The 26,491-nt window shown below is 50.1% G+C and overlaps 1 protein-coding gene across 1 annotated transcript; it reads right to left on the bottom strand.

Annotated features, from left to right (window-relative positions):
* On the bottom strand, positions 1–26,364 carry PNLDC1 (PARN like ribonuclease domain containing exonuclease 1). The gene is made up of 20 exons (XM_043456810.1): positions 26,231–26,364; positions 24,325–25,541; positions 23,860–23,917; positions 23,508–23,581; positions 21,663–21,702; positions 20,805–20,928; positions 20,538–20,626; positions 19,271–19,371; positions 17,618–17,694; positions 16,930–17,073; positions 16,334–16,403; positions 14,205–14,290; positions 12,294–12,349; positions 9,857–9,921; positions 9,400–9,453; positions 9,155–9,197; positions 7,569–7,668; positions 7,005–7,180; positions 6,823–6,921; positions 1–4,786 (listed from the first exon to the last, which is right to left on the bottom strand). Exons 2-20 carry the CDS (start codon positions 24,398–24,400, stop codon positions 4,723–4,725), a joined length of 1,596 nt encoding a protein of 531 aa, XP_043312745.1. The 5' UTR covers positions 24,401–25,541; positions 26,231–26,364; the 3' UTR covers positions 1–4,722.
* Positions 26,365–26,491: the final 127 nt, after the last annotated feature.

Genomic DNA, 26,491 nt, shown 5'->3' with positions numbered 1-26,491 from the left:
CTCTACAGCCTTGCTGATCTTTGCCCTTGAACTTGTTCCGAAGATCAAGTAGAGATTGGAGTGCTGACACCTGCAATAACCAAAAAGTTCAGAATGATCTTCAAGGCAAATGTGGATGCCAGGTGACTTAAACAAAATACTGGACAAAACAGATTAGAAATTTCACACATTGTATTTATCAGAGGACACAAAAGCAGAGTATATGGATCAAAACTAACATGTGGCAATCTTAAAGGTAAGACTAGCTCATTTCTTCCAGGAGTAGAAAGTGGAGTTTTCAGGCCTTTCTACACACCCAAATAAGCCCACAGTTCTGGTTGTACATTAGTCCCTTGCCTTCTCATCCCCAACTCTCATGGGGATCCCTGTCTGCTCAGACCCGTAAGAATATTAGTTCTGTTTCCACAGCAGTTATATTGCTGCAAGGAGTAGGGAGGGTACCCAGTGAAGTCCTACAGATATGAAGTTGTAAGAAATGTCCATCTATAAGTACTCACTAATTTGATTTCCCCCCCCCTTTTTTGGCTGTGCCATGCGGGATCTTAGTGCCCTGATGAGGGATCGAACCTGGGCCCCCTGCAGTAGAAGCACAGAGTTTTAACCACTGGATCGCCAGGAAAGTTCCTTACCCTTCTTAACTACATAAAACATTCTAGAGGACTTGCATGAATTCTTATAATGAATGATAAAGGTAAAATTAAGATCTTATAATATGGTCAACTAATATTTGTTAAGGGAGCCAAGAACATATAATGAGGAAAGGGTTGTCTCAACAAATGGTGTTAGGAAAACTGAATGCAACAGAAAAACGAAATGAACCCCTTATCTTACACCACACACAAAAAGCACCTCGAAGGAGGTCAGACTTAAACCTAAGACCTGAAACTATCAAATTCCTAGGAGAAAATATGAGGAAGCCTCTCAACATTGCTCTTGGCAATGATTTTAGGATATGACACTAAAAGCACAAAGAGAAAAAAAATCAACACGTGGGGCTACATCTCATTTAAACGTTTCTGCGCTGCAAAACGGACAATCAACAAAACAAAAAGGCAGCCTAAAGGATGGGAGAAATAGCTGCACAACCATGGACAGATCTCCCCCACTTTTTGAAGATTTGCTTTACGTGGCTTTAAGCCACTTTGCTTTTACAAAAGGCCTACATTAGTACCTGATTTTCCTAGCTGAAAGGAATCAAGTTTTTCATTTTTATGGAAAAACATAAAAAGCAGAGACAGCGTTCAGTATTTGTTTTGCAGCGAGACATCCTAGGGGCAGCGTCACCTCAAGAGCAAGACTGGCGTCACCAGGCTCCTCCCCCAGGAGCTACACTCTAGCACCTCAGCACCCCACTCTATGGTTCACACGGTCTCTGAGCATCTGTGCTTTATCCCCATCTATCTGGACATTTACGAGCAACATGTGTCCTCAGGTAACTGCTTCTTCACTTTGCTCCATTGGGGCTTTCAGAAGGTTTCATAGTAAAGCTCTGCTTTCAGAGAGTGGAGATAAATCTGTTATCTGATAAGAGGTTAACACCCCCAAATATATAAAGAACTGACATAATTCAATAAAGAAAAGAATGAACAGTCCAATTTTAAAACAGACAGAGAAACCAAATAGACATTCTTCCAACAAAGACTTTCAGATGGCCAACAGGTACATGAGAAGTGCTCAACATCGCTGTCATTTTTTTTTGTTGTTTAGTTGCTAAGTTGTGTCAGACTCTTTTGCAACCCCGTGGACTGTAGCCTGCCTCTCTCCTCTGTCCACGGGATTTCCTAGGCAAGGATACTGGAAGTGGGTAGATATTTCCTTCTCCAGAGGATTTTCCTGACCCAGGGACTGAACCCACACCTTCTGCATGGAAGGTGGGTACTTTACCACTGAGCCACGTCAGAGAAATGCAAATCAAAACCACCCACAATGACAGAATCCCCCGATGGTCCAGGGCTTGGGATTCCGGACTTGGCGCTTTCACTGCCAGAGCCTGGGTTCAATCCCTGATCAGTGAACTAAGATCCTACAAGCCAGTGGCACAGCCAAAAAAATCAAACAAACAAACCCACAATGAGACAAGGAGATAAACTCACCTCTATAAGAATGGCTATTATCAAGAAAGACAACAGGTTGTGAGTGTTGGCAAGGATGTGGAGGAAAGGGAACCCATGTGCACTGCTGGTGGGACTGTAAACTGGTTCAGTCACTATGGAGAACGCCAAGGTTTCTCAAAAAATTAAAAATGAAACTACCATATGATCCAGCAGCCCCACTTCTGGGTATACATCCAAAGGAAATGAAAACAAACCATCAAAGAGAGATGTGCACACCCACCGTTTCCTGAAGCATTATTCACCGCGGCCAAAGACAAGGAAACGACAGAAGTCTCTCAGCAAATGAGCGGGTAAGGGAGACGTGAGATACACACAGACGGGAGGGGATCCAGTTTATCTGTTTCTTGCTTTGGTTCTTGCCTTTGATGATGGGGAAGGGGCGGCACAAGAGGCCCCGACATGAACAACCAGCTGAGCTGAGGAGAGAGTGGGGGCAAGAGACCCAGAGCTGCCCCCCAAACCCCGAGGCTCTGTCTGGGGACACAGGGCAGGAGGTGGTACGAGCAGGGCGCTTCCCGGACTCGGCACCTCTAGCGTGGCACCTCAGGGAAGTTAGTAAACGGAAACCCATCGAGGTCATGGGTTGAGCAGCTCAGATCCCACTACCAAAGCCTCCTCCAGGAGGGACAGCAGACCGTGCAGCCAGCCGGGGTCCCCACGGACGGACGGACGGCAGGATGCTGACTGCAGCACGGAGGCCCTGCTGAGTGAGGGCGCCCGTAGCAGGGACTCCGCAACAGCTTACGAAGAGACAGAGAGTTAAATGAGCAAATGAGTAATGTCTGCAAAAACCACTACAGGGTCTCTCGCTGCAGAACTAAGACAGCTCAGTGCTCAGGCCCTGACCCCCGGGAGGTCAACATGGTCACTGTACAGGCTCAGCTGAGAAGTCTGTCTTCACTTCTCAGGTTTGCTTACAGACTACAGGGCTCACATCCGTGAGATGGGGTCCCAAAAGCCCATAAACAGTGGGAATTTTCCGTTGCATACACAAAGGAATATCCAACAGGAAGACAAAAACAAAACAAAAATTCCCCGGGACTTCCGTGGTGGTCCAGTGGCTAAAACTCAGTGCTATCAATGCAAGAGGCCCAGGTTCGATCCCTGGTCAGGGAACTAGATCCCACATGCTGCCAACTAAGAGTCCCTGCATGCCACAGCTAAGACCTGGTGTGGCCAAATAAATTAAAAGAAAGAAAAACATCCCCCCAGGACGCTGTGTGGACAGATGGATAAAGCCCTTTTCCCCCGACCGAGGGAAGCGTTTCACCGGTCTGAACACAAGAGCTGCCCGGAAGGCTGTAGGGACAGCAGCCCATCGGTCAGAGCGTGTCACTCACACCCCAGGACAGCAAGGGGCGGCAGCTCCCCAGCTCTTCTTCTGGGTGACTGCCATCTCTAACACTTCTGCTTTTACAGAGGAAAAAACCTCTTTCGCACAGAGCTCAAGGCTTTGCTGAATAATGAAGTGAAGTTCAAGGCTGAGCACACAGCCCAGCCAAGTTCAACCCCCAGTAGAGAACAGCTCCCGATAAAGCCACGTGAAGTGCACGGCACTGCTGAGGAAAGAAAAGAATCTGATCCTACCTGTCTCGGGGCACACACCTGTGCTACAGGTCACTTTGTTTCCAAAGTGAATATTAACGCTTTAGGGTTTATCATATTTATCTCAAACATGGGTCATAAAACCTTAGCCTGCTCTACCCCTATTTATCTGAGGGGAAACTTCTTAGCAAAACATCAGGGGCCAAGTATAATTTTATAGATAGAAACTCAGTTAAAAAACAAAAACTAAATGATTATTACCATAAACATCCAAAAGACATGTTCTAGTATCTTAGGCATTATAGAAGTTCAGTAAATATTTGCCAAGTCAGTGAACATATAAACGAAAAGGAAAATCAACCTGCCTTTATACTCACTAGAGCTGAACTACACAAATCTAATGATACAATGTCCTATTTACTTGTTCTGCATAGCATTTTCCATGATTCTGATATTAACTGTTCTCTTTTCTAACCTATGAAATACTATATTCTGCAACTTAAACACATAAAATTTTAACTACGAGTAGCACATTTGTAGGCTGGGGTCTTTTCTCCTCAATAAAAACTACTTTTGACCCAGAAAACAAACAAACAAAAAAGCCCCAAAGCGAAACCCCAAAATAAAAAACAGATCAGCACCTATGCACGTGGACACTTGGCTTTACTTTTCCCCTTTACTAAAACTTGGGCCATTTCTTAGGCCTAAATCCCTGTCAACTGACTGGCTAATGATTTCTCTCCCAGAAATAACAGAGTCTTTGGCCTGCTCAGCGGCCAGCTCCGCTGGATGCCTAGCTGTCCGTTCAGAAGACACTCTGGAATGTGAGCTTAAATACCCAGGAGACGTGACTTCCCCTCAGTCATTTATACAAAGAAACGTTTGGGCCACAAACAAAGGACTTATTAGTGATAATATTGACAGACTTTTTCACGCTGAAAACAGAACACAGTTCCCTGTGAGGACGGGACCGATCCATCTGCACGGAGGATGTGAGGTAAACACACAGCCCTGCTGGGGGTCGTGTGGAGACGGGACAGGGCTGCAGGCGGCCTCGCTGCCCTCAGGGGCCAGCTCCTCCCAGGAGAAACGCGATGAAGGCCCAGGTGGTAACGATGCCGCAGACCCTGCAAGACAAGGACCTGGGTCAGCGGCCTGGCCCGCGCGGAGGCCCCGGCCGTGCCCAGCGGGAGAGAGGCTGGTGTGGCCTTCGCCCCCTCTCCCTCCCCACCTCCGCTCGCCCGGATGCTATGTTCTTCCTGTCCTCCTCTGGTGCCCACATTCTCTGGAGGCTAGAATGGCCCTGGGATGCAGAGGGCATCTTCCCTGGTGGCTTACGTTGGAGGAGGAGAGGCAAATGGACTGCTGAGCCACCAAGCGTTTTTCTTCAACGATGCCGTTTTTTCTCTCTCCGGTATTTTCAGCATTTATTTTAATGGGACTTTGTATGAGGATTTCATTTAAATTTAGTGGTCACCAAAATATCTTGCCTGTTTTGCTAGTTTCATTGCCTGTTATTGAAACATTTGCCCAGGCTTCTGTCTCTGCAGATTATATTATTTTCTCATGGTTATATTATTTAACTTTTCTCTAACTTCATATATGTAGATGCTCAAAAGGAACATCTATAAATATGATATCTTAATCATATGACGTCTATGACATCTACAAAAAAAAGACATCTTATTTCAAAGCAAGAAAGGTTTAATTTATAAACAGACAACAAGTAGCATTAACACATACACAAGCCACAACGAACACTTTCTTCGGATTATAATATAAAGAACTACTTATATGTCAACTATGCGGCTTGCAGGGAGAAGGGAATGGCAACCCACTGCAGTATTCTTGCCTGGAAAATCCCACGGGCAGAAGAGCCTGGAAGGCTACAGTCTATGGGATCTCAAGAGCTGGCCACGACTGAGCAACTAAACCGCCGCCACCATGCGGTTGACACAGAAGTAGTTTTTATGCCAACTCAACGACGATGACGTAGTTTTCAGCAGATCTGGCCCGTAACAGGAATCCGAAACCTTTGAAGCTCAGTTAAGAGCAATCCCATCTTACCTGGTGCTAAGGCGGCACACCCCGGATTTAAAGCTGACCTTGCTCCTGTCTGTCGGCTCCCACCTCCACCACCCCCATCACCCCTCTGTCACCGAGGGGCCCAAGCTGCAACCGAACCGTGTGTCCAGGGGGTCTGGCTTCCTGATGACTCCTGCCCCATGTCCCCCGTGTCTCAGTGAGGAGCGACGCGCCACTGCTCTGCCAGGACGGTCGATGGAGACCCAGCTTCCCCGCTCCATCGGGACCTGCCAGCCTCTGCGGCCTCGCCTCCTGCTCCTTCCGTCCTGTCTCGGTGGCTTCTTGCTGCCCCTCAACAACACTAGGAGGCCCCACTCGAGGACCCTTCCCCGCCACCCCCTCTGCCTGGACGGACGCTGGCCCCTCCGCTGTCCTCGCGCTTGGCTCACTCCCTTCACTTCCCCGCCAGTCTTCTATGAGGGCCCCCAGCTTCCCCTTCAAAGAGCAGCCTCCCTCCAGGCCACCCCTCCTGCCTCCTGACCCTGCTCATTTCTCTTTCATCACCTACCAGATCACGCAGTTCACCTGTTCATTGTCTGCTATCTCCCACTAAAACTCGAGCTCCGTGAGAACAGGGGCTTGGGTTTCATTCACTGATGAAGCCCTGGAACCTAGGACTGCTGCTGCTAAGTCACTTCAGTTGTGTCTGACTCTGTGTGACCCCACAGACGGCAGCCCACCAGGCTCCTCTGCCCACAGGATTCTCTAGGCAAGAACACTGGAGTGGGTTGTCACTGCACTGCAGATGCTCGAGCAATAATCTGCTAATCCCTATAGGAGGGGCTTCCCTAGTGGCTCAGACGGTAAAGCGTCTGCCTGCAATGCAGGAGACCTGGGTTTGATCCCTGGGTCGGGAAGATCCCCTGGAGAAGGGAATGGCAACCCCCTCTGCAGTACCCTTGCCTGGAAAATCCCATGGACGGAGGAGCCTAGTGGGCTACAGTCCATGGGGGTTGCAAAGAGGTCCACCGTGCCCGTCTATGACCCGTTCACGACACACTCCAGCCAGCAAGCTGTGTCAGCTCGCCCCACTCGGGACCACGGGTCCCGCGAGGCAGTCTCCGTGCCGGCCACTTACCGTAGCAGGCAGTTGATGTTCGGGGAGTGTCTCCAGTAGCGGTACAGGGAGACTCGCAGTGTCGGGTGGCACTTATACTCCTTCAGGATGCTCCGCGTGCTGCCAAGAGAAGGGCGCGGTCAGGGAGGCGGGCCCGGGCCTGCTCCCCGGGGGCCAGGGCGGCTGAGAACCCAGGCACCTACTCCTTGAACTTATTGGTCATGAGCAGGAACTGGCTCCGCGTGAGCCTCCTCACGTCGAACTTGCAGAGGTTCTGAAACTCGCGGTAGACCTGCTGCTCGCTGACCCCCGGCCACCTCCTGACGGTGAGGATGAGGATGGGGGGGCGGATGCTGGGGGAGTCTGGGCCTGCAAAGTTCTAGAAGACAGGGAGGGGAAACAAAAGAGATTTCCCACAGCTCCTATGGACTGACCACCCACCCAGCTTGTTCTAGAACACAGGGAGAAGAGATTTCCCACAGCTCCTATGGACTGACCACCCACCCAGCTTGAACATCCTGAAAGAGAAACTAGGAAAGGCCCTGTCTGTCGGAGGTGGTGGTGGGGGAGAAAGAAGAAACAGGCGAGGTCACCTTGCTTCTGGCAGGGAAACATGAGAAAAAAAAACAACAGGCTCAGTGTGAGCACCCTCTCAACTCTGAGTCTGGCTCCTGTCACAAGCCCTAAAGAGAGCCCAGAGGAGCATGCTGCGTCCTAGCACGAGCCTGTCCCCGTCCCCTACAAAGAGCAGAGTGAAGTCTACTTACGATTTTGGGGACCCCGGCTCGGATAAGATTCACCTGGTTCACGTAGGGCGCCAGCACGTCCAGGTAGAGGGGGAAGCTGGGCTCGGGGATGGGAATAGCACTGTGAAGGCAGAAAACCCCGCGGCGCTCAGCCTACAGGTGCCGTGTCTGGTCCTCGGCTGCACCTCGGAGCCTGGGGACAGCGGGTCGGTGCTGCCTGACACCACCCCCCAACCCCCCTCTCAAGCTCTAGGGCTTCTGTGGCTGGGCGTCCCCCCAACAACCAGCAAGCTCTCAGCATAGCCCCAGCCCAGGGGGAGCGTCCAGGAGTCACCATCTGTTGGCGACACTTCGGTGAACAACTCTGGGCTGACAAACGCCAGCCACAGGTCAGAGAACGAGAGAAAGGTCCCCTCTGCCGCCCCTCAAGAGGGCATCACCCCTCACTTTGTCCAAAGGGCCGTCCCTCCCCCCACGGCCTGGTTTTGTCACCAGCCCCCGCCACACGCCTGAGAAAGCACGACCTGTGGGGTCAGGCAGGCCTGGGTTGCCACGGAGCCCCTCGACACCAAGGAGGGTGGTTAGGTGGTGAGGAGTAAAAGAAATGAAGGAGGCCAGGCCCAGGGACCAGGGCACCAAAAGGCTCCACTGCTCCTCTTTGTCAGGGAGCAGGGAAGACAGAAATGGGGGCAGGGAGGGGGTGGATTTCTTAAGCTTATCAGCATCTCACTTAAGCTACAAGCTTCACACCGGCGTGCCACAGGCTATTTCTATGTATAGTGCGTGCATGTTTAGTCGTTTCAGTTGTGTCCAGCTCTCTGCGACCCTATGGACCACGGCCCGCCAGGCTCCTCTGTCCATGGGATTCTCCAGGCGAGAATACTGGAGCGGGTTGTCAACATAGCATCCTCTGCCAAAATGGACAAGTACAGGCAGTACCCAGACGAACAGGGTACAGTCTGAAAACATTTAAGTCAGCCCCAGAGAACACAACTTTGTTCGGCTTCTGCCCCAGGTGTGCTCTATCCTACCGAGCACACGTGTGCGGCAAGGGCGTGAGGCACACGTGTGCGGCTGGTGCCCACGCGCCGAGCCCTGCAGACGTCTGGGAGGCTGAGACCCTTAGAAAATGCATTTCAGATCCCAGTCTGGGGTTTTAAGAACCTCCCCTGCAGGTGCCTTATTCCAAGTCCCTGCCCTCTCCCCCAGCCTGACTGTGAACCCGGGCACGGATTATCCGTTCCCCGGAACGCTCCGTCTTTTCAGCTCACCGTGATTCACACGGTGTGAGGAAATAAGAGGGTAATAGATGGAGCGGGCACACGGCGCTGGGATTACTGGGGTGGGGGCTGGAACCTGAGCCTCACCCACGGCCTGGCCTGACAGGGACTTTTCCCACGGCCAGAAGAAGAGGCAGGAGGGCAGGGACCCGCCCAGGGGTCAGGGAAGTGAGGGGGAAGTCCGGCCATGGAGGCGAGCTGCCCGCGCCCATGAATGTGCCGTTTACACAACACACGTGCCCTCCTCCTCTGGGACAGTGTGGGCGCCCCGCGGCCCCGGCTTACTGCCGACCGCGGACCCGGTCACAGGACGAGCGCGACACTCACCTGTGTACCCTCCACAGGAGGAGGTGCGCCACCTTCAACAGAACTGGAAGAGAAGAAGCTAGCAACAAGGCAGACACCGAGGCGCACCCGACCGCCTCACTGTGACATGCAAACTCAGGCTTTATTTCCCAGGGGCCGCCCACCTGGAAGTAAATGGGGGTGGGGGGGTGTGGCCAGGGACGGTGGGGGGATTATTGCAAAGACGATGCGAGTCCCCCGCCTTGGAAGGGGGCGGCGGCGCTCACCTGACCCGCAAAGGAAGGCGTCGTATGCTGCTTCGTGGGGGTACTTGGTCTCCACTGCAGGGTTTTCCCAGAAACATGAGGGACAGCGGTTAGAACGCAGCCTGGGAGAGGGCACCCCCACCTCAGGTCCACACCCACGTCAGCCGTGCATACACAACTGACCCACGGCTGTTCCTCCAGACACCAGGACCCCTGTCCCAGCCTCATGCCACCTTGACCTAGACACACACCCCCCACCCCCCCACAGTGGCAAGAGCACCCACAGAAGGAGGAAGCAGAGGGCTTCCCAACAGACCGACGCCCCCAGGACTGCTCCTTTCGAGGGAGGCATTACAACGTGGACAGGATGCTGGAGAAGACCCACCTGGCCCCCTCACACCTCCGCGTGGGGACAGGCCTGAGTGCCAGCACCTCAAAGCTGAGCCGACCACGCGGGAGCCCGGTCCAGGGGACCTACCGTACTTCTCACACCTGCTGGCGTGAATGATCACCGGCCCGGAGTTCTTGGTGGGGTTCAAGTCACTAGGAGAGAAGAAAGGTAAAGAACGTTTACTGAAAACAGTCCCCCCATGTGCTCCCCTCTCCCTCCTCCTACTGGGACTAGGGGGCACAGTTGGGAAAGAACCTGCCTGCCGGTGCAGGAGACACAAGAGACGGGTTCAATCCCTGGGTTGGGAAGATCCCCTGGAGAAAGAAATGGCAACCCACTCCAGTATTCTTGCCTGGAGAATCCATGGACAGAGGAGCCCGGTGGGCTATAGGCCATGGGGTCATAATGAGTCAGACATGACTGCACACGCGTGTACACACACACACAGGACCGGGACTCCTTTTAAATCGCAACAAACTGTGGTTCTAATATAAAGTAAAACCTAAGCAAACAAAAACCAGGGATCTAGGCACGGGCAGATGGGTCTTGGTAACCAGGCAACAGGACAGATGAAAGAACTGCGACGCGAGAAGTTCCACCTGCATCATTCTGAGCATCTACCAGACGTGTGACCCCAGCCAAGGCGCCGGGACCAACTCCAGGCCAGCTCTGCCCTCGGGGCCTTAACTGTCCAGCGCATCCTCGGAATGCAATGCCCAAGGTGCTGGTCTGACAGGAGAGCCTTGAGCCCCAGGAACTCGGTCGGGCTGAGTGGAGAATGGGAAGCACCACATATTCTGAGCCGAGAGAAGAGCAGGCAGAGACCGGACAGAAAGGGCGGGCCCCGACCCGTGACACCGAGACACGTGTGGCTGCAGCCCGGGGTGAAGGGCGGGGGTCAGGAAAGCGTTCAGGTGATGCGTGGGGGCTTCAGGAGCCGCAGGAAGAGAGACCAGAAACGCGGTCCAGTCGAGTTCGCGCTGTGAAGGTCACTCCAGTGGTGATCACTCAGCTCAGGAAACAGTGCAGGTCAGGCCACCCAGCTCCAGGCAGGAGCTGCCGACACCACGGGAATAAGAGGTCAAGGCCTCAGTGACGGCGATGACTCGTGAGGATGCCGAAAAAGGAACAGAGCTTAAGGGCATTAGGAGAGTAAAACTGACAGGACTAGACTGGAAGATACGGGAAGTCCGGCTCCAGGACACTTTCCAGGGCGTGGTCCTGGCACGTGGGTGAACAAGGGCAGCACTCAACAGGGAAATCTTCCCTTCATTTGATTCCCAACAAAATCTACTGGCGCCTCTCTATCCGCTTAGTAGCTGTGAAGCCCAGTTTCCTCATCTTGTCAAGTGGCATGTGCCTGGGCCGCAAGGTGGCCGTGGATCTGCCCCGGCAGTGGACGTCCCGTTAAGTGTGGACGACACGCAGGACATGGCCCCAGCTCCCCTCCCACGTGTGAGCTCGTGTAACCCTCAGGGCCAGCGTGGGCGTCCCATGCAATGACTCCCTCTCTTCAGGTGGTAACACTGAGGCATGCAGAGGTTAAGCCGTTCTCTCAAGGTCACGCACAAAGCCAGTGAGTCGCAAAGCTGGGGTTTAAGCCCAAGGGGTCTAGATTCAGCGCCTGCACAGATGCCATCAGCCCAGCGCTAGGTGCCGTCAGGAAGTGGCAGAAGTTGCTGCAGACACAGGAGCAGGCTTGACGGATGGACAGGGGGGCAGGGGGACCGAGAAGGTGCTTGCAGGCTTCTTGGGGCAGGAACAACCGAAGACACCAAGCAGGAGTTTGGAGCCCCGGTGGGACGGAAGTGGTCACTGAGGCTGACGGGGTGGACTCGGTCACCCAGGGGCACGGTTAGGAGGAAGAAGAGAGCTGCGGAGGGACCCTCGAGAGATAAGGGACGGCACAGGAGCATGCAGAGAAGAGTCGAAAAGCCTCACCAGAAAATAAGAGAGATCCTGGAGTGGGCTCGACGGATGGGAAGGGGGAGGGGGGCCCATGGTGTCAGACGCCAGCGAGGGGTCAACACTGAGCACGCCCGCCTTTCCTGTGGGAAGGTCAGGAGCTTGACCAGGTCCCAGGTCCATTCAGTCACTCAGGAGTTTAATGTGCACCTAGTGTGCCTCGCACTGTTTAGACCCAAGAGAAAGAGTCCAAAAGAAGAATAAAACCTGTTCCCACGGAGCTTATCACCTCCAACAATCAAACACATCACAGGAAAAATAAAACCCCGGCCAACAGAAAACACCACATAATCAAACAGATCTAAGTCCCCCCCCCCGCCGGTTCCCTCCCCTCTAGAACAGGGTCCTCCACTCGGCACCAGTGACATGTGGGACTGGAGAATTCTCTGTGTTGAAGGCTCTCCTGCGCATCCTGGCCTCTGCTCATGGGGTGCCAGGAGCGCCCTGAGCGGAAGTAACCAAAATGTCTCGGTGCTGCTAAAGGTGCCCTGGGGAACAAAACTGGCCCAGCTGGGAACCCCTGGCTCTCTAAGTAGCCCCCCGAAAACAGCCTCCTTACCTGTTCAGGACTTCATAAACTTCTGAGAGATTTGAAACCCTTGGGAAATTGAGTTCCTGTAATTATGGAAAACAAATGAGGGAGAGTAAGACACTTGAGGTTTTGTTTCCTCTCTGCTTAATGGGCTTCCCAGGTGGCTCAGTGGTAGAGTCCGCCTGCAGAGAAGGAAACAAGGGTTCAGTCCCTGGTTTGGGAAGATCCCTTGGAGGATAGGGCTACCCACACCCTGGTATTCTTGCCTGGAGAATCCCATGGACGGAGGAGCCTGGGGGCTACAGTGCACAAGGTCACAAAGAGTCGAACACGACCGAGTATGCAAGCACTCAGGTATCACCAAATGGCCATTAAAAATGATCTTGAAAACTCTAGGTCCTCCTGTAATGCCTCTCTCTTCACGCACACCTGCCCTTATTCCCTAATTCTGATGACAGAGTACCTAGTATACTTGGTTGGGACCCAATAACCCAGCCTAGAAAAAAACTGCCACATACATACATACATACATACAATGGAATATTACTCAGCTATAAAAAAAGAATGCATGAGTCAGTCCTAATGAGGTGGATGACTCTAGAGCCTACTGCAGAGTGGAGTAAGCTAGCAAGAGAAAGACAAATACTGTCTCTCAGCACACACACGTGGACTCTAGAAGGATGGTACTGACGAACCTGTATGCAGGGCAGCAGTGGAGATGCAGAGAAAACAGCGTGTGGACACAGCGTGGGAAGGAGAGGGTGAGACAAATCGAGAGAGTGGCAAGGAAACATATTACCGTATGTAAAACAGATAGCCAGTGGGAATTTGCTGTGTACCCAGGGAGCTCAACCCAGTGCTCTGTGACAACCTAGAGGGGTGAGATGGGAAGGAGACTCAAGAGGGAGGGGACATGTGTATACTTGTGGCTGACTTATGTTGATGTATGGCAGATACCAACACAATATTGTAAAGGAATTGTCCTCCAGTAAAAAATTAAAAAAAAAAAAAACTGCTACAAACACAACTCATACCATCTCCCTTTAAAGACAAGTGTTTGAGGACTCCAAGGCATCAGACTGTGGCCAAGAACTCATATGGTCGCTGGGCAGTCTAAGGACCTGTCAGGTCACCAAGTCCTAGAGTTCACCTTATCCTCACTCCCTCAGATCAGCCCCCATGTCCTCCCCACTTTGCCCTATGACTCGGTTACATGGAGCCGGGCAGCGTCACAGCACACCGTCAGAGCTACTAATATAGGTACGAGCAGTAAGTGTGTCCCTGGGCAAAGACGTACCAAGTAACCGGGTCCCAGGTCTGTGGCATCAGCTTAAGGCTTTGTTTAAAACACTGATCGGTTCCTCAGTTTAACTTTTAAGCGGGATCTTAACTAGCTGCATGCTTCCCTTCTCCGTGGGCAGTGCACAACCCCAGCTGGACAATAGAAGTTGCCCGGCAGCTGGAGAAATGCCACTCCCAGCCCCTCCGCACCAGAGGAGCTAAAGGGGCGGCCCAGGTGTCAGTATTTACCTTCTCGGGTGATTCTGTTATCTGGGTTGAAGTTCCACGACTTGAATGCACTGCAAAATTTTTCAAGCGGGATCCCTGCCCCCAACCCTGACAACTTTTAAGCACATAGAAAACACGCACGAGGTATCTACCAAGCTCTGGAATAAGTTGTTCTGTTGTCCCATCTAAATAAGCCCATGAACTAGACACCCATAAGTCAAAGTGTGAGAACTTGAATGAGGGAAAGAAAAAAAGATCACACATAAGCCAATATGACTCACAGGTAGTCAAATTAAAAAAAGAAAAAAAAAAACAACACTAGCTATAAAATATGAGAAAAGGGTTCACAGAACAATGTCTAAAAAGAGTGAGAAAGCTAAATGTTCCTGGGACTAATGAAGTGTTCCTTTCCCAAAGGAGTTTAATTACCTTCCAGATATCCTTTGTCACATTCTTGGTGTCAATGAGAACAGGAAATAGGTTGTGGATATTCAGCTTAAATTCATCGTAGCTTTCTGAAGGGAAAGACCCAGATAGTCAGAAGTGAGTTCACTGGTAAAAACAGGAAGAAATTCTCCAGTCTAGCTTGTCACCAACACTGGTTAATAAAGCAAACAAAACAAAACAGGAATTGAAAACATCCTTGCTCCTAATCATTAAGGATTTCTGAATCTTAAACCAACCCGACATCACCTTTTCTAACAGCAGAAGTCGAACAGTTTTCCATTAAATTCAGACTGCTGTCCATGACCAACCTTAGTTAATGCAGTTTGCAAAGTTGTAGTCAGGGGTAAAAGGGAGAAAGAGATATTACTGAAAAGGCAAATGTGAAATCTGTTAATAACTATTCAGAGAAAAATCCAGTAAGTTAAAAATTGTAAGTGCCTTGATAAAAATCACCTATTAATTTGCATATTTGTCAAAATTATACCGCATACCTTTTAAAGAGGCTCACTGCAAAAAAAAGAAACTGAAATCTCTCTGCTCACCCTCTTCTCACTAACCTCCCATTTCCTATTCCCCGAAGACAATGATCTTCAATTTTTTCTTTTGGTGTGTGTTCCCATCATTTCTAAACAAAGCTTACGCTGCTCAGCAATTTCCCAGTTTGAGGCATTAACTCTGGATTCCCACAAGGTAAGAGGGTCATCTGCCCCACCTTGGACCACTCACCACCTCAAGCATCTGCACATCACTCACCAAGGGGCCAGGTGGTCGCCTCCAGGGACCTGTCTGCCACAGCTTTTGTTTCAGCAATTTCTTTGTTTGCCTGTCTGCTTAGTTTTAGGGGAGTGATTATTTGACCCTTAATTCTTCCCCAATTCTCTCAAGATGCTCAAACTGATCCTAGAGAAATCTCAGGGAAACTGTTTACCCCTTTCAATCTATGCTAGTGTTTTCTAATACCTTGGTCACCTGATGCAAAAAGCTGACTCACTGGAAAAGACCTTGATGCTGGGAAAGGTTGACGGCAGGAGGAGAAGGGGGTGACAGAGGATGAGATGGTTGGATGGCATCATCGACTCAACGGACATGAGCTTGAGCAAACTCTGGGAGACAGTGGAGGACAGGCGAGCCTGGTGTGCCTCAGCCCATGGAGTTGCAGAGTGGGATGTGACGGAGCGACTGAACAATATAACAGTGTTCTCTGTGCATTGTTAGTTCATTTAATCCCCAATTCTGATACTGATACTTTTATCACCCCCATTTTACAGACAAGGAAACAGAACAGTTACATTGAAGTACTGCTCAAGATGGTATGTAACAAGGGATGGAATGAGGATTCAAGCGTGCTGTTAATGTTCCATCACACTGCAGTGCGTCCAACAGCATCAGTCATGGAAAAGACCGGCACAGCCATTAGACAGTACCATGTGGCCACAGAAATGATTTCAGGTTAAGGACATAAATTAATGCTTTGGGTAAGTGGGGGAAAAAAAAAAAAGGAATAAAATACATCATGTGGTCAAGTATGTAAAAGCCAAAACAAAGGAAAAAGCAAAAAGTGTTAAGATTATGTGTGTGTGTCATGTCCGACTCTTTGCAGCCCCATGGACTGTAGCCCGCCAGGGTCCTCGGTCAGTGGCATTCTCCAGGCAAGAATACTGGAGTGGGTTGCCATTTCCTCCTCCAGGGAATCTTCCCAACCCAGGGATCAAACCCGGGTCTCTTACATCTCCTGCACTGGCAAGCATGCTCTATACCAGTGCGACACCTGGGAAACCCATGGAAAAGCCAAAACAGAAGAAAAAGCAAAAAGTGTTAGGATTACAGCTGTGCTTAAAGGTAGCTTGTCTCCCCTGCACATCTCTGATTTCACTAAGTTTGACAATGAGACTGAACAACTTCTGTAATGCGGGGAGGAGTATCAATCAAATATGTTTTTCTCCCTGAGAAAGTCACCCAGTTCCAGGAAAATAGTAACAGGCACAGATGCGCCCGACCTCTCCGGAAACCCGATGACTGTAGGGGCTGCCTCAGGAACACAATGCTGGGCCGATCCCCCTGCCCGATGGCAAGCTGAGGTCAGAGGAAGGAGAGGGACGGGTCGGCCCTACCTGGGAGAGGTCTGAAGAACTTCTCGTGGAGATGCAGCAGATCCATCATCATGTTATGTCCCACTAAGGGCTACTTGGAGGAAATCGACAGGTGAGAGAAATGAAATTTTTAAAAATAAAACAAACGCCATAGACTAACTGCTGTCTCTGGCAAAGGGTGTAGCTTTAGAACCCACTGCATTCTGACAACACAGTAATTCCATCCCCACGCGCAATCCATTCCCATTAAAGGCAGCCAGGCTGCTTAAATGCTAGGAAGGCAAACCAGTGGGTCAGAGGGACTCGAGGCCCCAGCCACACTGGGATCTAAGCTGTGAAGCAGACACACACGGTCCCCAAGCAGTTTTAGGTCAATTCGTATTGAAATGCCTGTGTGCCCAAAAGGAGCAAGGGAATGGTAAAATTTCAGAGGGACAGTCTTTCCCCAAATTAATCTATCATGAGTTGATAAAAGCAAGGTTAGATCCACAAAGTTAGTTAACAAAAAGGAATCACTTATTTCAAGGAATCTGAGTTTAGTCTTGAAGGACTCATTAGTATCTACAGTCAGATACAAAACACCGTGAAAGACCAAGGAGAGAGAAATTTTTCCCTACCTTCCGAGCTTTCACCAGCATCTGGAAGAACACGGAAAAGCCCCTCGCAGAGAGAAGGATCTTCTCCTTCCAGCAGCTCTCTCGATCACAGGAGGTGTTTTCAAGATACCAGCGGTGCTGCGTACTCACCTTCTTCACAACCACCTGAGAGCAAGAGGAGGCGACAAGCTCCCGTATCCTGGGAATGCTCCCAGGCTCCACGGCTGTGGTACACGGGTTTAGGCTCTACCGCGGTACACGGGATCTTGCCGGACCAGGAATCAAACCCATGTCTCCTGCAACGGCAGGTGGATTCTTCATCACTGAGCCACCAGGCAGAAGCCCAGAGGCCTCTCTGGGGTTCCCAGGTGGCACTAGTAGTAAAGAACCTGCTGCCAATGCAGGAGATGTAAGAGACACGGGTTCCATCCCTGGGTCGGGAAAATCCCCTGGAGGAGGAAATGGTGACCCACTCCAGTATTCCTGCCTGGAGAATCCCATCGACAGAGGAGCCTGGTGGGCTACAATCCATGTGGTCTCAAAGAGTCAGACACGACTGGAGGGACTTAGCATGGAGCATCCTGGCGGTCCCTCGTGTCAAAAGGGAAGGAGTGGGTGGAAGAAGCCTTTCACGGAGGCCAGATTTGGCCAAAGGAGAGAGAAATGATGGCATCTCCCCAGGGGCTGGCCCCTCCAGGTGGGAACTCACCCCTTGGTCTCTCAGCACTGTCCAGATGTCAGGGAGGGCCTTCCTCAGCACGAGCTGGACCTCGAAGGCCTGGAAGCCTGCAGCAAGGGAACAAAGCTTGACGGAACCAGAGACCCTGGCAGGGCAGCCAACCCTCCCCTCAGAAGCCTTGCGGGGAAGAGCAGCAGAGAGATGGAGGGAGCATGTGGGAAGACAGCTCTTCGCTGTCCCCAGGCCGAGTGACGGGGTGGCCCAGCATGACCCAGGGCAGCTTTCTCTGCATCTCTGATCTCAGGGCCACTCTCAGACGGAGGGCCCCAGAGAGGCTCTGTGTGTGGGTTACAGGTCTTGATATCCACCATGTCAGAAATTAAAACCATACACATGAAACTAAAAATGTAAGGTTTGAAAAATAATAAACCCATTACACTTTTGTTTATGATTGTGTGACACCATGCGCTGGTTATCTGGAGAACGTTGGTTTCCTGAGTTATCCAAACCACCGTCCAAATGCTCACATATCATACTATGCCATCAAGAGACACATACATGTGGTCACTGATCTCATCAGAAAGGTCTCATAAAGCTGTCGAGCTAATCGTGAGAGATGAAGTCTTCTAAAATTTCAGTTTCTGACTGAAAGCTCAAATTTCATCTCTAGCAAACACTGGGAGTTAGTGTCCCTGAAGACAAGGCTTACTCTTTTCACTTCAGAAGATGACTGAAAATACCCACATCAAAATAACCAGTTAGTTCCTTCAAGTAAAAATTACATTCCTTCAGGAAATTCCCTGGCAGTCCAGTGATTAGGACTGCTTGCTTTCACTGTCAAGGGCCCAGGTTCAATTCCTACAAGCCTCACAGCATGTCCAAGAAAAAAAAATTACATTCGTTAAAAAAAAATTTAAAAAGTAAAAGGCAGCTAACTCAGCTCTCAACACAAAATCTTGCCCAAGTGCTTTTACTTGAGACAACCACTGTACTTCAGGAAGCAGCAGCCATGTTCATGCACATTTATTTCCTCCATACTTCTACTTATACACAGAATGTTGTAAAAGATGAGCAATGAAATGTTGAAATTTAATAAAACTAAGAAATTGTTATTTCACTCAAAAGGTTCTTAAGTCAGAATTTTTCTCAAACCGGAAGTGGTAACAAAGAACATGAGTGCTGTGTGCTCAGATGCTCCCACGCCCACCTGTGCGGAGGCGCCAGGGGCATCACTCACAGGGGCTGCGGGACCACCAGTGTGATGGCACAAGGACAGGGGCAAGCGGCAGCCGAGCGGTGTTTAGACCACCATTCTGACCTCATGAACCCCGTGGAAAGGGTCTCAGAGACCCCTGGGGTCCAATGGCCAAGGCTGAGAACCACGCATGTGGGGCAGCAATCCCACAATGCACTGTGGGGAACATTCAGAGATTAACATACTTTCGTTAATAAAGGAAGAGTCCCCGGGGCACTGAGGATTGGGATGAGAAGGATGGTGCTGAGTGGAACCTGACTTCCTCAACCTTAAAATTCAGAACAACCTCCCACTCGAGGTCAGAGCTCCATCTAATCACAGGGACCATGTGTCTGCAGAGCCGAGGCCCAGGATCCACCAGAGGTGAAGGGATGCTCCCCACAGGTCACACTGCCAGCTCCCAGGTCGGGGGGCCACCCCCTGCCTACCAGCGATGCCAGGGAGGGTCATCCAGTCCCCTTCCTCTGCCAGGTCCAGCCAGCGCGTCACCTCGTCAATCACCACCTTGATCTGGTCTTTGTCCAGAGAGCTGAAAACAGGCACGTGAGAAAACGCTAATGCAGGAGGGCATTCTGAAGGTGCCCGTTTTCACCCTGTGATCCTGGCAAGAAAACGGACCCCAGAAAGACCATTTCTTTTCTGAGTCTTGTGTCGCAAGAGGAATGCAAACACCTGGTGCCCACCCTCCGGTCCGTCCACAGGGGCACTCCCCCTCCTGCTGACCGGCCTGTGGGGGACGGGGCTGGGAGAGAGCCAACACTAAGAGACCCTATCAGGCCTGCCTCCTCAGTACCCCTCCTCAGAGGTGGAAAAGCACCATCTGGTGAAGAACGGAAAAGAAAGGAACTTTGGTAAGTACATCTTCTCCTGCGTTAGAAATACAAGAACACTGTGTCATGTGGAGAAAAGGAAAACCTTTTCTCCAACGTTCGAACATAACAGGAGATTAAAAATTCAACTTGCTTTTCCCTTCCAAAGCGGTATTTTTATATAAAACCATGAACAAGGATACAATTCCAACGTTACATAATGATTTGGGCCAGACAATCATAACATTCCAGAATTAAAAGCTGTCTAATTTAACCCTCTCCCCGATAAAGGCAAAGAATCGAAAGCCCAAGGAGCTTAAAGGACGGGTTCAGAACCACACAACAGGCTCAGCAGACCTGGGCCCTGGTGGCCGGCTCCTTCCAGCGCACAAGGCCACCGAGCAGGTCTAGCCCAAGCCTCACAGCACGACCGGGTTCACATCCAACAACGGGTACTGGAGGCCAAGGAGAAAGGGCAGAGACCCCGCCCTCGGGGAACACAGCAGGATCAAGCTCATGGGGCAACGTGCCCAAGCCGGGCCGCGTGGTCAAGGTTACCTGTAACTGGCCTTGAAAACTCCCTAAGGCTCTCACACCAAGTCCCACAGAGCCATTTCCCCCTCCAGCACTGGAATGGAGTTCCTGCCTCTTTGAGGACCAAGTTAAGAGTCAGTTCTTTTGCCCCTTCATCTTAAACACTAAAATCCCACGCAATGCAATGAGAGGTTTCTGATCTCAGGCGTAGGAATGGCATCACCAGCACTTCGGGCTATCATGTGTGGCTGAGCCCAGCTTCAGGGGACGGTGTGAGGTCACCACGCCCTGCAAAGCCAGAAACACACCAACAACAAAGAACCCCACAGAGCACCCGGAGAAGGGGCTTTACCTGCGAACTTTCCAGTTCCCAGTCAGGATGTTGTGCTTAATTTTCTTCTCCTGTTCTTCGTTCATATAGGGGATTCCATTTTTGAGAAACTAAAGATAGGGAGAGAACAGGAGACGAGTCAGCGGCATCCTCTGTGCAACAGCAGAGAAAGAAACCTTCGGTCGTCCGCTTGTGCGTGGACAAGTCAGAAGGGCGACAGGAAACGGACTCGGACCAGGTGGACACCCGGCCACTCAACCCTCCGGGCCCCCTCCTCCGAGGCCATACCTTGTTATAGTCGAAGCCGTACTGGTTCAGAAACTGAACACTGGAAGCCTGGAAAGAGAACTCTGAGTCCAAAACCCCAAATGTCGTAGGGAAGAGGAAGAAGTTACATGAATGAGCTACGTACCTAGAAACAAAAGCAAACAGAAGGAGAAAAAGACAAAAAACACTTAAAATTCTGGCTCACGGAGCAGGCTTCTGAGTGGGCACCTCCTTCCCCTTGAGAAGTCCAGCTGACCCCTGAACAACATGGGGGTTAGGGGTGCCAGCCGTGCTTACAGTCAGAAATCTGAGTATAAGTTAGAGCCTGCCCTGGGTCTAGCCACAGGCCTTCTGCACCCACAGACCCCACGGTGGATCATACAGGACCCTAGTGTGTATTTAGTGGGTGTAAGTGGACCCAGGCAGTTCAAACCCTGCATTATTCAAGGGTTCGCTATATTTGAATGCCACCCGTGTTTCAAGTACTAGACTGGTGCTCAGGGCCGATGAGAAAAGGCACGGAGTCTGACCCCATCTGAGAGGGTGGGGCTGACCACTGGGGCCTAGGAGCTACGTCACCGTCATTATAACACTGCTGACTGCAATTCAGAAGATACACACAGGAGAGGACATGCGGAAAGAGGCACTGAAGGTCCGGGGGTGTTGGGAGAGGCCCCCAGGGATGCTGCTGCTTTGAGAGACTTGAAGGACCAGCCGGTATCTACAGGGGAGGCAGGGTGGAGGGCCCGGAAGCAGGAGAGACTATGGAGCATCCAGGGCCAAAGGGGTTCAGAGCCTGAAGCAGAATTTGAAGTGGGAGCAGGTGGAGAAGAGAAACAGGCTAGAGCCATGTGTTTTGCCAAAGGTCTTTATACATACTTGTTCGACTCGCCTTCAATACTGGAGAACACAGACAATCCTAGAAGAATGACGGTGGACAGAATGAACACCAAGAGAAAAGCTACCGGAAGCTAACTCAAAAAGCATTCTAAACATATCCCCTCTAGCACTGGAATGGGGTTCTTGCTTCTCTGAGTATCAAATTAAGAGTCAGTTCTTTGCACCCAACGTTACTATATAGGCTTTAGGATAACTTCTAAAAAAGGAACAAAGGAAGGAAGGAATGAAGGGAGGAAGGGAAAGAGTCAAAACATGAGAACTGTCAAACTGTAATACACACGAATTACTGAAATAATTGTGAATGGCTGTTCAAACACAGAATACTGACACTTACAGTTTTATTATTTTTTCATTTTTATTGCAGTATAGTTGTTTTACAAGACACTTTTATAGTTTTAAAACAAGAAGAAACACTAAAATCTATGAAGATTTATACATTTGAATACTTTTAAAAAGTCTGTATTATTAAAAATATCACAAAGTGAAAGACTCTGAAGAAGGGGGAAAACAACACGAACGTATTCAACTGCTGTTTTCCATACCTTCAAAGAGGTCTCACAATTAAGAAAAACAATCACAACAGAAAAATAGCAGGACTTCCCTCGTGGTACAGTGGATTAACAATCTGCGGGCGATGCAGGGGACATGGGTTTGGTCCCTGGTCTCAGAAGATTCCACGTGCCTCGGGCAACTAAAAGCCTATGGTCTGCAACAAGAGCATCCTATGTTTCAAAGGATGCACAAAAGAGCAGCCCCAGGGCACTGTAATTAGAGAAAGCCCTCGCGCACAACAATGAAGATCCAGCGCATCCAAAAATAAATAAGAAAACAGCAAACAGAGAGCAAACACACACAGGTGTCACTCATTCACAGGAAAAGCAAAAATCAGTAAAATATCTCAGGACCTGTTTTTTTTAAAACAAAGTTTTACTGAAATACAGCCATGCTCATTCATTTATGTATTGACTACAGCTGATTCCTCATTAAGAAGGGCAGCACTGAGTTGTTGTAACTTCATACGTAGACCAAATGACCCACAAAACCTAAAATATTTACTTTGGTCCTTTACAAGTACACCAAACACATACACTCAGGAGTGCACAGTAATATATAAGAGCTAAGACAGCCAATGCAACCTTGTTTCATCACATACAAATGGCAACCAAAGCATTCATCATTAGGAGACAGAGCCAAAAGATACACAGTTAGGAGTACTAAACAAATAAATTACCACACGTAAAGTAGAGAGCCAGTGGAAGTTTGCTGCATGATACAGGGAGCTGAAATCAGGTGCTCTGTGAAAATCTAGAGGGATGGGGTGGGAGGTTCAAGATGGAGGGGACATTCATATACCTATGGCTGATTCCTGCTGATGTATGGCAGAAACCAATGCAAAATTTAAAGTAATTTCCTCCAATTAAAAAAAAAATTTTAAAAACTGAACCGGAAATCTTTATAAGCTGATTTAAGCTGATACAGAAAGAGCTCTAAATCCCTTTGGTGGGGGGGGGGGGGAAGATGCAGAACAACATATTTATAGTATGATCTTGCCATGTATGATTTTTGTTTAAAGAAAACATACACCTTTTCCCCTGGAAGATGGTCCAAGTGCCTTAATGTTGATTCTGGCAGGGAGATCAAGTTTCTGCTTACTCTGAAGAGATAGGTCTCACAGGCACGACATGGCCAAAAACCCAACGAGCATGCAAAATGACAGCCAGTGTCTCAGAACCGCGCCAAAGCAGTTTTTTCAGTAGGAAACACAGAGACAATAAAAGTTCTTTTTTCAATAACTCATAACAAACAGCTGACGATTAAACTCACCGATCTGACAGATGGTGAATTGCTGAATACTCTGACGGGTCTTTAGATACCACTCTGATGGCAAGTCAAACAGACTGTGGAAAAACAGACGTCTCAGTCCAGAGGCAAGGAGATGCTATCAAGGCAGCAGCCTCCACACTGGGTTAGCAGCTCTCAAACCAGGGCAGCGCTTTCCTTGTTACAACAACTAGGGAACCTGCCTTTTGTGGAAAGCCAGCCGGGACCCCAGAGCCCCGCACAAAAAGCTGACCTGCCTGCCTATTCCAATAGGGTGCCTGCTAATAAGTAACACTGGCCAACCAGGGCAGAAAAGAGGCTCTCCAGCCCCACTCTAAGGCAGCTTTAGCTTTACCTGATCTGCTGGGGCCCAGACAGGTTAGAACGCAGGCCCGTGAACTCTATGTCCAGACCTGCAGGGAAGGCAAAAACAGACAGAGTCCCCAGGCACAGACCACCGCAAGGCTCTCCATGCTATAAACGCTGCAGCTGGCAGAAGTCCTGGCTCACCTCCTTGGCACTCCAGAAGCCAGGTGAGGTCGAGAAAGGAAAACAGAGGGAGTCAAAGCCAGGATGCCAGGCCACCCCATTCCACCCGGACCACACGGGGCTACAAGTGGAACTGCTGACCCACATCCCACTGCCCAAACTTGAGGAGTCCCTCTGTCCTTCCGAGGGTCCCTGCTTGAGTCTCCTGCGGCCTGGAGACCACCCCGCTGGGCCTCACCTCTCCCGCCCGGTCCCGCCCAAGAACCATACCCTCCCCAGGCACTCCGGCCAGCCGGCTCCGGCGCCGAAGCCTAGGGTCCCGGGGCCTTACCCACGAAGTCCGCGCCCAGGACGAGCTCCTGCAGCAGAGGGAGACTCTGCTCGAACTCATCGGCGCCTATGTCCATGGCCACGCAGAAGCTCGGCGGAGGGCGCCCAGTGAGTGCGGCCACGTAGTCGCCTCGCGCTTACACGTAAGCGCCGCGCCGGCGCCTTAAAGGGCTCGCGGAGAGCGGGTGGGGGAGTGGAGAAACGCACAGCCCCCGTGCGCGCCCACCAGCTCCGGATGCGCAGGGGGCGGCGGCCACCTGCCTGCCCACAGGAGTTTCACCTTGTCATTTGATCTCCTAGGGTGAAGAATCGTAGACCCCGCCCTAGTAATCAGAGGTCGTTTACGCTCCACAGCAATTCCTTTGCAATCCCTACAAGGGGAGAACGTTATTTACATAGACCTGCAATATTAAGAGGCATGGTAGGAGAAAGTAGAGCCAGAAAGAGTAAAATCAGGCCAGTCAACAGCGCCTGAGGGAACTGCATTAAAGCAGGTACTGCAGCTATGGTGTGGGGTAGGGCGCCCGCATCGCCTCTGGTTTATTTTTATTATTTTTTTCTATTAGTTGGAGGCTAATTACTTCACATTTCAGTGGGTTTTGTCATACATTGATATGAATCAGCCATAGATTTACACGTAGATTTACACGTTCGCCTCTGGTTTTTAAATCAGCACTTCTTCCCACCTTGGCCGTCACTGTTAACATAGGTCTGCTCCATGCCCTCCTCTCCCCCTGCCCCCACTTTCCCTACTTGGCATCCTTGTTGCCTTTGTAACACTATTTATCAAACTTGCTACAAGTCTCAAAAATTGCCCCAACTGAAGGAATTCTTGATACTGAGATGATCTAGATCCTATGCCTCGTAGAAAAAAGTCCCCACCAGGTGGTGCAGTGGTAAGGAATCCACCTGCCAGTGTGGGAGAGGTGGGTTTGATCTCTAGATGCTGAAGATCCCCTGGAGAAGGAAATCACAACCCATTCCAATATTCTTGCTTGGGAAATTCCACGGACAGAGGAGCCTGTCCAGCTATAGTCCATGGGGTCGCAGAGTCAGACTCCACTAAGCCACTGAAGCACTACCACTTACAGGTGAACCCTATTTTTGTCAATTTCCAAAGCCACACTACCCCGGTCCATGGTCTTGTGTCCTCCCTTGAATTCCAGACTGGTTTGACAGCCTTCTAGAACTGTGGTCTTCAGGACGAGATGCTCCAATCTTTAAGATGAGGGAAGAATATATTAAAACTATCATTGTGATGGTGTTAGACACTCAGTCCTGCCTGACTCTCTGTGACTCCATGGACCCTGCTAGGCTCCTGTCCATGGGAATCTCCAGGCAAGAATACTGGAGTGGGTTGCCATTCCCTTCTCCAGGGGATCTTCCCAACCCAGGGTTCAAATCCAGGTCTCCTGCATTGCAGGCAGATTCTTTACCATCTGAACCACCAGGGAAGCCCAGAACTATTAATATATACCTATAAATGTCTCTACCGGAATATCTACAAATCAAAAGGGAAACTACTAAGTAGTGCATTCTGAAGGCCTCTTACAATGAATCAAACTGTTAAAAAATGTTGACTGCATAATTTTCCCTTTTAAAATAATACCCTGAATACTCAGACTGATGATAGCAATGTTATTTCAATTTCTATATAAATACACAATTGGAGTACACATTTAAAATGTGGGGGGAATATGCTAGAAGCCACTCTAACTGCTTACTACTTACTCTTCCTCACCACGTTTCTTAAATAGCCAAAATCAGTTAACACCTTACTCTGATTTAATCACTCATTTAAGAGACCTGCCATGATTCCCACCTACCCTACTTCAACTTTAAATTAACCCGAATGCACTTCAGGCTTCCATCTCCCAACAAATTTTCCCTAGATGGTATGGACTCACCTTGTTTCCTTTTCTCACTGCATTCCTTTCTTCAAATCTGGTTCTGTTAGGATTCAGGAGCCCCAATAAGGTTAGGATTTGCTCTTATCTTCGCATTACTGTTTATAATAAACTGATACTGACATCTAGTTAAAAAAAAGCCTCCACACCTGAGCAGCAACAGCTCTCATTTATTGAGACCACCTGCTATGACCTAGCCATGGTGACAAGTGCACAAACCTTTAATGTGTATCCTTGCCACAGAGAGTTCATAGTTGGAGA

Source organism: Cervus canadensis, chromosome 33, assembly GCF_019320065.1.
Source record: "Cervus canadensis isolate Bull #8, Minnesota chromosome 33, ASM1932006v1, whole genome shotgun sequence".
Lineage (NCBI taxonomy): Eukaryota > Metazoa > Chordata > Mammalia > Artiodactyla > Cervidae > Cervus > Cervus canadensis.
Note: the sequence above shows the minus strand (reverse complement) of the source record. Positions and strands in the feature narration are given on the sequence as shown.

What these genes read in the sequence shown, in the direction of transcription:
- PNLDC1 (XM_043456810.1), bottom strand. Translation starts at nt 24,400, where the DNA reads ATGGACATAGGCGCCGATGAGTTCGAGCAGAGTCTCCCTCTGCTGCAG. An exon ending in TCTGGGCCCCAGCAGATCAG is followed by an intron (nt 23,582 to 23,859) that starts GTAAAGCTAAAG and finishes GTTTTTCCACAG; the next exon opens with TCTGTTTGACTTGCCATCAG. An exon ending in GTTTATGAAGTCCTGAACAG is followed by an intron (nt 9,922 to 12,293) that starts GTAAGGAGGCTG and finishes CTTCTCTCCTAG; the next exon opens with TGACTTGAACCCCACCAAGA.